Source organism: Arachis ipaensis, chromosome B6 (assembly GCF_059453495.1).
Source record: "Arachis ipaensis isolate K30076 ecotype BB chromosome B6, ASM5945349v1, whole genome shotgun sequence".
Classification (NCBI taxonomy): Eukaryota; Viridiplantae; Streptophyta; class Magnoliopsida; order Fabales; family Fabaceae; genus Arachis; species Arachis ipaensis.
Window position 1 is genome coordinate 136424448 of NC_142441.1, and position 11874 is coordinate 136436321.

An 11874-nucleotide genomic window follows, 5' to 3' on the forward strand; every position below is an offset into this window, starting at 1 on the left:
GTCCTACCAAATACTCGCCATCAATGGTGCATCTGGCACATACTGAAGAAGACACTTGTAAAGCTCGAGGGTTACGCTCGGTACAGAGAATTAACTGCTAAGATGAGTAACATTGTGTGAAATTCTCCTTTTGTGGACTAATTCCATGTTGATTGGGCTGAATTTATCAAAGATTTTGACCTAAGTCACAATAGATGGTTATCAGGTTCGTTACTATTAACTTACTTCAAGTTTATCTGTTGCTTATAGTTTATTGAGTTCTTGCATGTTTATTTATTTAGTTATGGAATATTTTCTTTTATATCTTAGTTGTTGTTTTGTTTTAGGAGTGTAGTCTATGCTTCTTTTTATCTTGTTAGTGGATGTTCTTTTAAAAAAGAAATGAATATTTCTGTCATTAGTAAACTGGATGTTTTTCTTATTTTTTTTCTCATATCTTGTTTTATTCTAGGATATTTGGATGTGGTTATTCTGTTGTGTCTAAATGAAACTCTTTTGTTGGATTATTTCTATGTAGACCTTTATGACAATCAATGAAAGTGGGTTCCAATATTCATCAACGGAGAATTTTGGGCTGGTATAAGGAGTACGGAAAGGAGTAAAAGTATGCACACATTTTACGGAAAATTTCTATATTGCAAGAGTGGTTTGGTTCAATTCGTCCATAAATACAACAATGTGCTTGGGAACAAGGAGCAGAAGGAGCTGAAAGATGATGCTGCAGACTCGAAAGGAGTCATCCCATGTGTATCGAGCACTACCATCGAGAGACAATTTCAACGGGAATACACTAGTAATATGTTCAAGGATATTCAACTGGAGTTAAGAAAAAAAAAACTGATTGTGTTGTTCGGTCAAATATATACCAGGGTGATTCTATTTTTGTGAAAGTGGACATGCAGAAGATAGTTTCTGAGAAGACTGTGTACCGTATATACGGAATTGATTTTGACCCTTTGACTCATGAGGTTTGGTGCAAGTGCAACATGTTTGAATCCATCAATATATTGTGTTACCACACCCTTGTTGTGTTTTCATACTATAGAGTTGACAGAGTACCGAGCTGCAATGTTCTTCTTCGATGAAATAAGAACGTACTACGCAAGAACACCTACATTAAGAGTAGCCATGATGTGGCTATGTCCGATGAAAGCCACAATTTGTTCAGGGGTCTGTGTGCAGAGTTCTATAACGTTTCTCAGGAATTCGTTACTTATGATGAGGAAGCAACCATATTGCAATTGGCTTTTTGGGACGCAAAGTCTAAGCTGACTAATTACCGCGCCATCATGCGTTCCAATAATGTTGCTGCGACTCAGAATAGCATGCCCACACCGAGCGCAGGTGGTGTTGGTGTACATGACATGCAGGGCCCTTCAAGAGTTGCAACTAAAGATCGACCGAAAAGTAAGATGCTTATAGCAGTTCTAGACAAGTCAATTAAGAAATCTATGTGAGAGAGGAAGAGAAATTCACATCCAATTTGTGCTATATTGAGGTATATTTGATCATTTGTTGAGATAGTATTGTTGATTCGTATATGTTGTTTTTGTTTTTTTGCGTTTCTTTTTTCATGTTGTTGACCTTCGGATAGATAATGATTACGATGCATCTGGAAAGAAAGGATTTGATGGTGCTACCGGTTGGAATGCATCGGATAGTGGTGGATTCATGTCGCTATTGAACTCTTTTGGGCATAGGTAATATTTCTTTCGTTGGGTTGTACATGTTTTTTGTATGGGTGGTTTTCCTTCTCTAGTTGGATACCATTTTTTTTTACTAACATGCGTTTGATGTGCCTTATGTTGTTGGTTTTGTTGTTTCACTTACGTGGGATAGCTGTTTGCTTTGTCACTTACATGGATTTCATTAAGAAACATTCATTTAGTATGAGAATGAAATATACTGGTGCCTAATAGAAGAAACATCCACGTATGTCTTGGCAAAAATAATCAAGTAACCACACAAATAAACCTGCCAAGTAGGATTTATGTTAAAAAATCATATAATTCTTAAAGAAATAGAGACATCAACAACTGTTTAACACAAAAAAAAACTAAGAAAATATATAAAGAAACTCCCATTTAGTATGAAGACAAAACATGCTGCTGCTTAACAGAACGAAAATCCACTTATATCTTGACAAAAACAATCAAGTACATACTCCAAGAAACCTGCCGAGGAATATTTAAGAAAAGAAAATCCATTCACTTCTTAAAGAAATAGAGACATCCATAACTACTTAACACAGAAAATCTCAGAAAATATATACAGAAACATCCATTTAGTATAAAAAAGAAACATGCTGATACCTAACAGAAGCAACATCCGTGTAGATATAGGCATAAACAAATCAATACCTACACAAAGAAACCTGTCGGGTAGGAAATACATAAAAGGCCATGCAATGCTCAAAGAAATAGAGACATCCACAACTGTTTAACACAAGAAAACTAGGAAAATATTTAAAGAAATTTCCATTTAGTATGAAGACAAAACAACTATTACCAACCCCAGCATCAAAATCAAATTATCTGGAGAAAACCTTTCTCAAATGTCAGTTATATTAACATCCATTCATAAGATGCATATGGCAAAACATGTTAAATATCGGAATCATGTTATTGATATTGACAGAGAGTTTCACAATTCAACATAAAGAAACACTCGCATAAGTGAGTACCTCAGAAAGGATATATGTCGCATTCTTTTCTAGTTTTTTGGCAGTCCATGCAGCGATCCATGGCTACGGCTCATGACAGTTATCCAACGCACCGTGTTTCAGCCGCTAAAAGTACAGTACCTAGACAGAAGATGGAGGCAAATTATGCTCTACAACGTAAATGATATGCTCAATTTACTAATACTCATTTAATGCAACCTACCAGCCTGACGAACATGCAGCTATCACAGGTTTTGTTCGTTTTAAGCTTATATTTCTCGACTGCCATGTCCAACCACTTTAAAGTATGTGACGGCCAATTGAATTTTCTTGGATCAGAAACATCAAAGACGAGGTAAATGTGTCATGGCGAAATTACCTGTTGTGTTGTTGGACACAAGAACAATTTTAGGACCACTAGTATGAAATGTCTTCTATACTCCATCTTGTCTGATTCCGTTTCCATAGCGTAGTTGTAAACAAAATCGTAGATTTCAGTGGTTGTTCGTCTCTGAAACTGCCTTTTGATGGCCACATGTGCTGGATTCCTATCGTCCAGAGATGGAAATCCATCACCTACAACATGCCCGTGTGTCAGTTGAGAAAAAATTGGATATAAACAACAATGTTTGAACGAATAGGCCCATGGCATGCTAATTAATATATAAGGAGGAACTCACCGGAAGAAGGAATGTCGAAAACTCACCCAATTAACTCAGCGTTGAGGCGGATGTTGCTAAGATATACTATCAAGGTTCTTGTTCTAAAATTGTAGGATTGAGCTAGATGAACTATAATGTCTTACTTCACCGCCCAATATGGAATATGTTTCAAGAATCCAAAGCCAATTGCCTTTATCTCCGCCAGCTTCGCATCTGCGTGGTTTTTGGTAAGATGACTCATCATATCATGAAAGTATCTAGGCGAGCATCGTGCCTCTAATAATTTCTGTCAATAACAAAAAGTAGTTGTAAGTAGCAAATAGGATCATGTGGAAGTAGACGTCGATAATGGTAAACAGCATATTACCTTTTTTCCTATCTCGCTTGGCTTTTCAGCAACACAAATGAGGTGATTTTATAAGCTGTAAATATCCATTTTCGGGTAATTATTCACACAAGAGAAACTTACGATGTAATTACATTGAATTTAGAGAACATCCAACAATTCACCAAAATTTAAACCCCTAGGCTGCGTTTGTTTTCAAGGACGGGACACTGAGACAGGGACACGAAGACACAAAATTGTATTTAACAGATGAAACATGGACAGAGATATTGTGTCCAGGGACACTGAATTAGTGTATTTTGTGTTCATCCTGAGAGGAAGGACACAGAGACACTAACAAGGGACACAACTTATTTTTTATTTTTTTCTTTCGTTATTCTTGTTAATTTTTTATAATTATATTTTTTATTATTATATTTTTCTTCTCAAATTTTTTGAATGAAAAAAAAAATTAGATTTTCATAATTTGTTCTAGTTTATCACCAAACTGGATACAAGAATACAAAATTTTGTGTCTCTGTTTTTTATATATTGTCCTTTTCTCAGAAACAAACACAACCCTATAGAACACACCTAGCTGAACATGTACATGCACAAAATCAGTAAAAGAACCATCGACATACATACTAAAACGAACATCTATTTAATACGATTAGAAAAATGTAAACAAAAAATTAGAAAAAAAAAGGCCTCGTTTCACCATGTTTAGATAACTGAATTTATTGTGATTTTGTAGTTAAATTTCAAACCATGCATATAGAATACAACCCATTTGATCATATACATGTAGAGTAAACTAAATAGCAACTATTCGCAAAAAATTTGAACACCGTCGGCATACATGTTAAAATGTACATCCATATTAGTTGATACATAAAATTCAACAATGCTTAAAATAAATTGCCTCTTGGACCATGATTAAAATGAAACTTAAATTCAATCAAAATTAAACTATATTTAATCTAATTTCAGCATCGAACTCCCAAACCACCTTTAAAAAAACAAAAAACTTGAGCAGCAGGTGCACGCAGAATCCACCAATTCAAGGGACAAACAATAATATAAAAAAAACAAATAGCATCTACTTTTTTTAAGCAGGTGCACGCAGAATCCAAACTTTCATTGCTATTAACAACAGAGTGGTTAATGGTTGGGTTGCATACATAGGAACTACAACGTCGTGGTATTCTTCGTGCAATATATGACCTGAAAGCTTCACTGGTAATTGAAGAAGGATCTCTGACACAAGGTCCATGTTTTCAGCAACAACGTCAAGGGAGTTATGCATGATGAAACTTAGCACAGGAAGAACTGTATCAAGAGCTACACTGAAGTCTGAAACATGAAGAACTCTGGTTATATCAATCTATACCCAAAAAAAAAAAAAAAAAAAAAAACTCTGGTTATATCAATTATTAAAGTTGACTAGACAAAAACCATCCAATGAAATTAAAACAAGTCAAAGAGGATAGAATAATAGACAACTTTCTATTTATTAGAGAATTAAATTTGTGAAAATTAGATTAATTATTGAACTAACAAAACTAAAAATTAAAAAATTTAAATGTTTATTGAAATTTAATTGTGGTTAAATTAGATATAATAAAATGATATATTTGTAACAAAATATATATTTTTCAAAAAATAATTTTTATGAAAATTAAATTTTTAACTGGTTTCTCAATAAAAAAATTGGACCAATTCAATTAGTTTACTAATATTTTCTTACCAATTTTTTTACCGATATTTTATAATTTATTTTCTTATGGACCAAAGAATTTTAATTGATCCAATTGGCTAGATACCAGCTTTATTTTCCCATGCGATGCCACCTTCCACAGCCTCAAGTCATTTGCAATTAGGCCCAAGATATAACTGGGACACTATCCCACTCACGGTACACAATGTCACAACAAACACATGGCTGGGCTTAGTGGTGGCCATGTAGGTCTCTGATGATGGCACCAGAGGCCCAGGGTAAGGTGACCCGTAACATGGGTTAGCGGTTTGTTTCACTGAGTTGAAGCGCCCGCGTTGATTCCTAAAACGATGCAAAGCACTGCAATATGCCAGTGATCTAGTGAGGAACAGAGAGGGAAGAAGCAAAAAATCACCAAAATCCCCCTGAATTGAGCTTCGTGTTGTTTAATTATTTTCTTCTATGCACTGAGAGTTGGGATCCTTGGAACGATTTAGTGAGAGGAATGGACCCTCTGGAAGCCCTTGTTGCCCAAATCCAAGGGTTGTCGAGCACCCCTGGAGACATCGCACGCCTCCACATCATTCTCAAGCAAGCTGATGACTCGCTCCGTGCTGAGTCGACTCGGTTGTCCCCCGTTCTCGGCCAACTCGCTCCCTCCGAGCACTCCCTTGGTTTTCTCTATGTCCTGTAATTACTCTCTCTCACAAGTTGTTCTTTCCGCTTTTGTTCGTTTTTCGCTCTGTAAAACCCTCAAATCACTTGATCAAATTCTTTAGGGTTTCTGAAATAATTGGGGGAGTAAAAAGGTTGCAACTTATTTGAATAGGAAACTATCGATGTTAAGTTGAAAGCCCTATTTATGGGAACCAAGGATATTGTTGCATTACATGACTTACTTATGTCTACTTAATTTTAGTGCGTATGTAAGTGAAATATGGTTCTTTTCTTTTTCTGATTTGGGTTACGCTTATGATATAATGTCAGAGATGCGTTCACATCTGGTCAGATTTCAAAGCAGCAAGCTGAGACATCAGTTCCTATCATTACTGGGTTTATTAATGCTTGCAATGCAGAGCAAATTCGGTTGGCGCCGGAAAAGTGTATTAACCTTTGTTACCCCAGTTTGAATTTGCATTTGAGCAATGCTGATGTTGTTTATTTATATATAATTGCTTGGTTTGGTAAAATGTTGTGTTGAAAATTTTGCAGTCGTATTGGTATGCAAGAGACTGAAAGACCAAGTAATGATGCTTGAAGCTCCCATTCGTGGCGCTGGTCCCTTGTTAACCGCTGCTAGAAAACTTCAGTTGTCCACCGAACACTTGACTCCTTTGCACTCGGACTTTCTTATGCTTTGTGTGTTGGCAAAATGCTATAAAACTGGCCTATCAATATTGGAGGATGACATTTTTGAAGTTGATCAGCCGAGAGACCTTTTCCTCTACTGTTACTATGGGTGTGTTCCTCTCGTCCCTTTGCTTTTTGAAAGGGGAAAACAAAAGGATTGTGAGGATTTGTCCATAACTATTTTAATTTACTTTATGGAATATATGCTTAAATGCCATTGACTTTGATAATATTTTATTGAAGTTGTTCTCATCTCAATTTACATCTGGGTAGTGTTTGAACTTTGAACATCTTCCTTATGCATAGTTCTTTTGCTTTTAATCTGAAAAGCATGGGGATGAGTAGTTAGCTTCAGTCCTCTCAACCCTGTCATTCACTAATATAAACAGTGTGAGAGAAATTAAATCCTTCTGTCCAATCTTTTCCACAACTTTTTGTAAGTTTCTCACTCATTATCTTTTTTTCTTAATAAACACACCTTCAAGGTGAACAACAGAAAGACTGTACCCTGTACTCAGCAATCAGCATCTGCATTGACAAATTGACATTAAGTATATGCTCAATTTGGTCCCTCAAAGTAACTAGCATGAATCACTTTGGTTCTTACCCCCTTTTCCATCTTGTCATTGGTTGTCCCATCCTGAATCATGTTGGTTAATTTTCTGTTTTCTCTTTTACTTGCATCTTCTCGAAGTTTGTATTGTGCTATAAATTCCCTACTATACAATTGCATGCTGGCACCTGGAAATTATGTTCTTATATGATGTTGATCATGTTTAAATTGAACTTCACATAGGTAATTTAAAATGATTTTTTGCAGCCTTGTTAGATTATGCTTCTTGTCATGAGTTTATAACATGAGGAATTTGTATACTGTGTCTAACACTTGACCTTTGGACAGAGGCATGATATGCATTGGACTGAAACGATTTCAAAAGGCATTGGACCTTCTGCATAATGTAAGTAATCTTTTATCTTTTATCACTGCAGCTTATATCTGTGATGGTTTGTTCTTTTAACAACCTTCCCAATTTTTTATAAAATAATAACAACAACAACAACAACAACCACCACCACCTTCCCAGTTTGTCTACTTGTAGTAATTTGTGTGTTATATTTCCAGGTAGTAACTGCTCCAATGTCTACATTGAATGCTATAGCTGTTGAAGCTTATAAAAAATATATATTGGTTTCTCTCATTCATCATGGACAGGTAAGCATTTATATTCTTGTTTTTATCGGTGACATCGCATAATGAAGGCATGAAATTACATTATAGCAGCACAAAAAAAATAAAGAAGGAAAAATCAAAGAAGTGCTCAGTTAGATCTTTCACATTTTTAAGAGATCACACTTGTAGTGTCAAGCTTTATCAGTTTTGTGATCAGGATAGTAACATTGCGAATAGGCTTTCCATTCTTATCAGTTTAGTCTTTATTAAGTGAGGTCTTATCATTGTAACTAATCACCTGAACTATCATTATGTGTAGTGGCAGCTATCTACAAGCCTTCCTAAATATGCCTCGTCAGTTGCTCAGAGAAGCCTAAAGAACTTCTGTCAGGTATAACTTAGTGAGGTCAGGAAGGATGCAAATCAGTTGACAAACTTTTGTCCTAATGTTATGTGAATGACTACTTGATTATATTTTAAGCATGTTTGTTGGAGAATACTGTTTATTCTACTAAGTTTTGTTTCCTCCTTTGAATACGGTGTTAGTGCATTGCTTGCTTTTAAAATATTTGGTTACCCCCCCCCCCCCCCCAAAAAAACCAACAAAAAAAAAAACCTAAGAATAGAGACATAACACAGAAGATAAAAATGGACAGCTTACATATTTGATGTTTGCTAAGAGTATTACATATTTTATATTTATATCTGTTTAACTAGATTTTTTTTATAATTTAAACTTTTCTGAAGGATAAGAGAATTTCCTTGTCTGGGTTTATTTATGTGATTTTCCATTATAATCATTGAAGAATTTTAGATACTCATTTCTGTGTGGCAAAATAGATTTGCTATTATATATCATAGTTACCCAAAATGCAATACATTTTGGTACGGGAACATGTACGTGGTGCGCCATAGGTAATATATGTTATGTGGGAAGTATACCCATCGCATCCAAGTACGCAAACAAATTGTGAATGGGTATGCGCATACTGGTATGCGGTACATCACCTAATGTTGAGTTCATGTAATTATGTTATATACTTCACGTTGCTGGATATATGTACATGCTTTTGAAGAATGTTGAGACGTATTTTTTGAATAATAATAATAATAACTTAATTTTTTCTTTTTTTTTGAGCAGCCTTATATCGAATTGGCAAGTAGTTATGGCACAGAGAAAATTGCAGAATTAGAGGCTTATGTCCAGACAAATACAGAGAAGTTTGAAAATGTGAGTGCTTTCACAATCGTATCCTTTACTTGAAGCATTTGCATTGAAACAGCAAGTCCTACACCATGTCGAACTAATAATTTTCATTTTTGGGTAGCTTTCTCCTTAACTGTCTCTGTGAACACTGATTATATCACGTCGTATTGGTTTCAGGACAACAATCTTGGGTTGGTTAAGCAGGTTGTATTGTCCATGTATAAGCGAAATATTCAAAGACTGACCCAGACATACTTGACCCTTTCTCTCCAAGATATTGCCAACACAGTTCAGTTAAATAGTCCCAAGGAAGCAGAGATGCACGTACTACAAATGGTGGTGCTCCTAAACTCTTCAGTTTTCGCCCATCTTGTAGCATTAAATTTCTGTTATTTATTATTCACACTCGTGAATTGCAGATTCAAGATGGTGAAATATATGCAACAATTAACCAGAGGGATGGAATGGTTAGATTCTTAGAGGATCCTGAACAGTATAAAACTTGTGAGATGATTGAGAATATTGATTCATCAATCCAGAGGTAAGCCCTTTTTTATGTAAAGTCAATAAAAAGTTCCTGTATATTTTTCATAAGATTAACTTGCCATTTGGATAGTAGAATTGGAATTGCAATAGAGTTTCAATTTCTATTCCAATTCATTGGAATTAGAATTGTTTAAATTTTTTATGTCATTGAAAATCTAGATGACTTGTAATTCTATGTTTAATGTTAGTTTTACTAGTATATCTTCAGATTCAAAATGAAATGAAGATTTTAAATTTTTATGTCATAATATGTTTTGACAAATAGGATAGATAGCATATAATATTCCAAAAAAAAACAAAGGGAGAATCATATACAAAGTAATGAGAAAAGAGACATTTAATGATTTAATGAGTCTTGGAATTGATATTAATCATATGGGTATAGATTAGGAATTATAAAGAGCTTGTTTCATTTACTTTTCAATGTCATATAATTATGTGTAACTAATTTTAATTCCATATTTTATTTCAAACATGAAAATTGAAATTGAGATGCTCATCTCAAATTCCAGTTCTCTATTCCGTGTTTCTATATTATATTTTAAATCTTTGCTTGAAGACTTAAAGTGAAAATATGCTACCCAAGCAGTATATTGTTATTGTTGATTTGATGGTGATCTGTCTCATTTGCCGTTCCTCATGTAATCAATTTTCTTAATTGCCCCACAGGATAATGGCATTATCAAGGAAACTAAGTGCAATGGATGAACAAATTTCATGCGACCAGTTATACTTATCTAAGGTTTGTGTGTTAATTAATTATTCTCATACTGTCATCAGAAATTATATGTAAGAATAGATAACAAAAAGCAGCTTCATCCACAGGTGGGAAGGGAGCGGCAGAGATACGACTTTGATGACTTTGATGTTCCAACAAAATTCAACATTTAAGGCTTTAAAGATGAAGACTATATATGGTGGGAATGATGCTAGTAGATTTGTTCAGTTGATCATTCTCCCTTTGGTGTTAATGGGGTTTTTGTTTATTTTGCCTCCAATTGGAAGAACAAAGTAGTTCATCTTTGAATTATCTTGGGGAATGTTAAATTGTACTTGCTGATGAACTTGTTGACTGTTATCTCTAGATTCTTTCCATTTTTGTGATATTTCCTTAGTGATATCATATTTACATAGTAAAATTCAATTTACGGGGCATATATTTTGCGGATTTCTCCAGTACTATTTGTCGCTAAAAATAAGTTTCCATTGTTATTTTTTAAATAATTAAATCTTGAACTAAATCGGGACTGATGAATATACAATGTTCCAATGTCTATTAAAACGAGTATGGATTCTGTATTGTGGAAAAAACGGGAGCTATTATATTAACCGTTAGGTCATCTGAACACTATATGCACAGAAAAACTGCTAAATGAAGAGGTGCTTGGGAGTGACTATGTGAAAACATTCTGACGGTTTTTCTTTGATGGTTCTGGAAGTATTGGCTAGATGGTTTCTAAGGGGTGCTAAGGAAAGGCTTTGGGACTGGTACGGGATGATGGCAATTGAGACAAGAAAATTTCTTTCAAAGTTTTGGGACCCTTGGAAGCTACCACTTGGGTGTAACTTGGTACGATTGAATCATAGAAGGTTGCAAATGGAATTTATGTCTTCTCTTTGTTTTTTTTTTTTTTCAATAATGAGACTAAAGACTCCACCATCCAAATCAAGGGAGAGAAGATTTTGGCTTAAAATCCTACAAAAACAACAGGTGAGACACATCATAAACTATGCAACATATAATCCACAACCCCTCACAAAAACACCAATCAAATAAAGCTAATAACACCCACAAATAAAGACTTTCCTTTGCAAAAGCTCAGCTCTTCACTTTTTATGTAAATGAAGGCCTTAGTTGTTGTCTCCTACTTACCTTTGGCTAGTCCTTCTCCCTCTCGATCTTGTTCTGATGGATATCTTATCCATCTTGTCAGTTTCGGCAAGCTCCTCCTTCTGAGATTTGTTATTGTTGCTTCATCATCACTACAAGTCATCTAACTCAACCTTTCAATTGAACTTGGGAAGCCAATTTAAATTTTAGTAATTGTTGATGTACATGCTAAGGAATATAGGATTCAGAGATCATTATGGAAGAAATATGAACCAAATGTAGCCAGAAAAGTCAGGCGTTACTATCTCAACATAATATCAAAAACTCAATGTGAAGGAGTAATATTTTTATTGAGGCCCTTATTCGAAAGCACAAAGTTTTAGATCATTATTCACTCTAA

General features: G+C 34.7%; 1 protein-coding gene across 1 annotated transcript; it reads left to right on the forward strand.

Moving 5' to 3' along the window:
- Nucleotides 1-5510: 5510 nt before the first annotated feature.
- COP13 (Proteasome component (PCI) domain protein) lies at nt 5511-10798 on the forward strand. Its single transcript, XM_016306781.3, has 11 exons — nt 5511-6059; nt 6357-6472; nt 6582-6828; nt 7621-7678; nt 7843-7932; nt 8210-8281; nt 9032-9121; nt 9275-9433; nt 9517-9638; nt 10313-10385; nt 10469-10798. Exons 1-11 carry the CDS (start codon nt 5875-5877, stop codon nt 10532-10534), a joined length of 1278 nt encoding a protein of 425 aa, XP_016162267.1. The 5' UTR covers nt 5511-5874; the 3' UTR covers nt 10535-10798.
- The last annotated feature ends 1076 nt before the right edge of the window (nt 10799-11874 follow it).

What these genes read in the sequence shown, in the direction of transcription:
- COP13 (XM_016306781.3), top strand. Translation starts at nt 5,875, where the DNA reads ATGGACCCTCTGGAAGCCCTTGTTGCCCAAATCCAAGGGTTGTCGAGC. An exon ending in GCCTAAAGAACTTCTGTCAG is followed by an intron (nt 8,282 to 9,031) that starts GTATAACTTAGT and finishes TTTTTTGAGCAG; the next exon opens with CCTTATATCGAATTGGCAAG. An exon ending in AGATGCACGTACTACAAATG is followed by an intron (nt 9,434 to 9,516) that starts GTGGTGCTCCTA and finishes CGTGAATTGCAG; the next exon opens with ATTCAAGATGGTGAAATATA.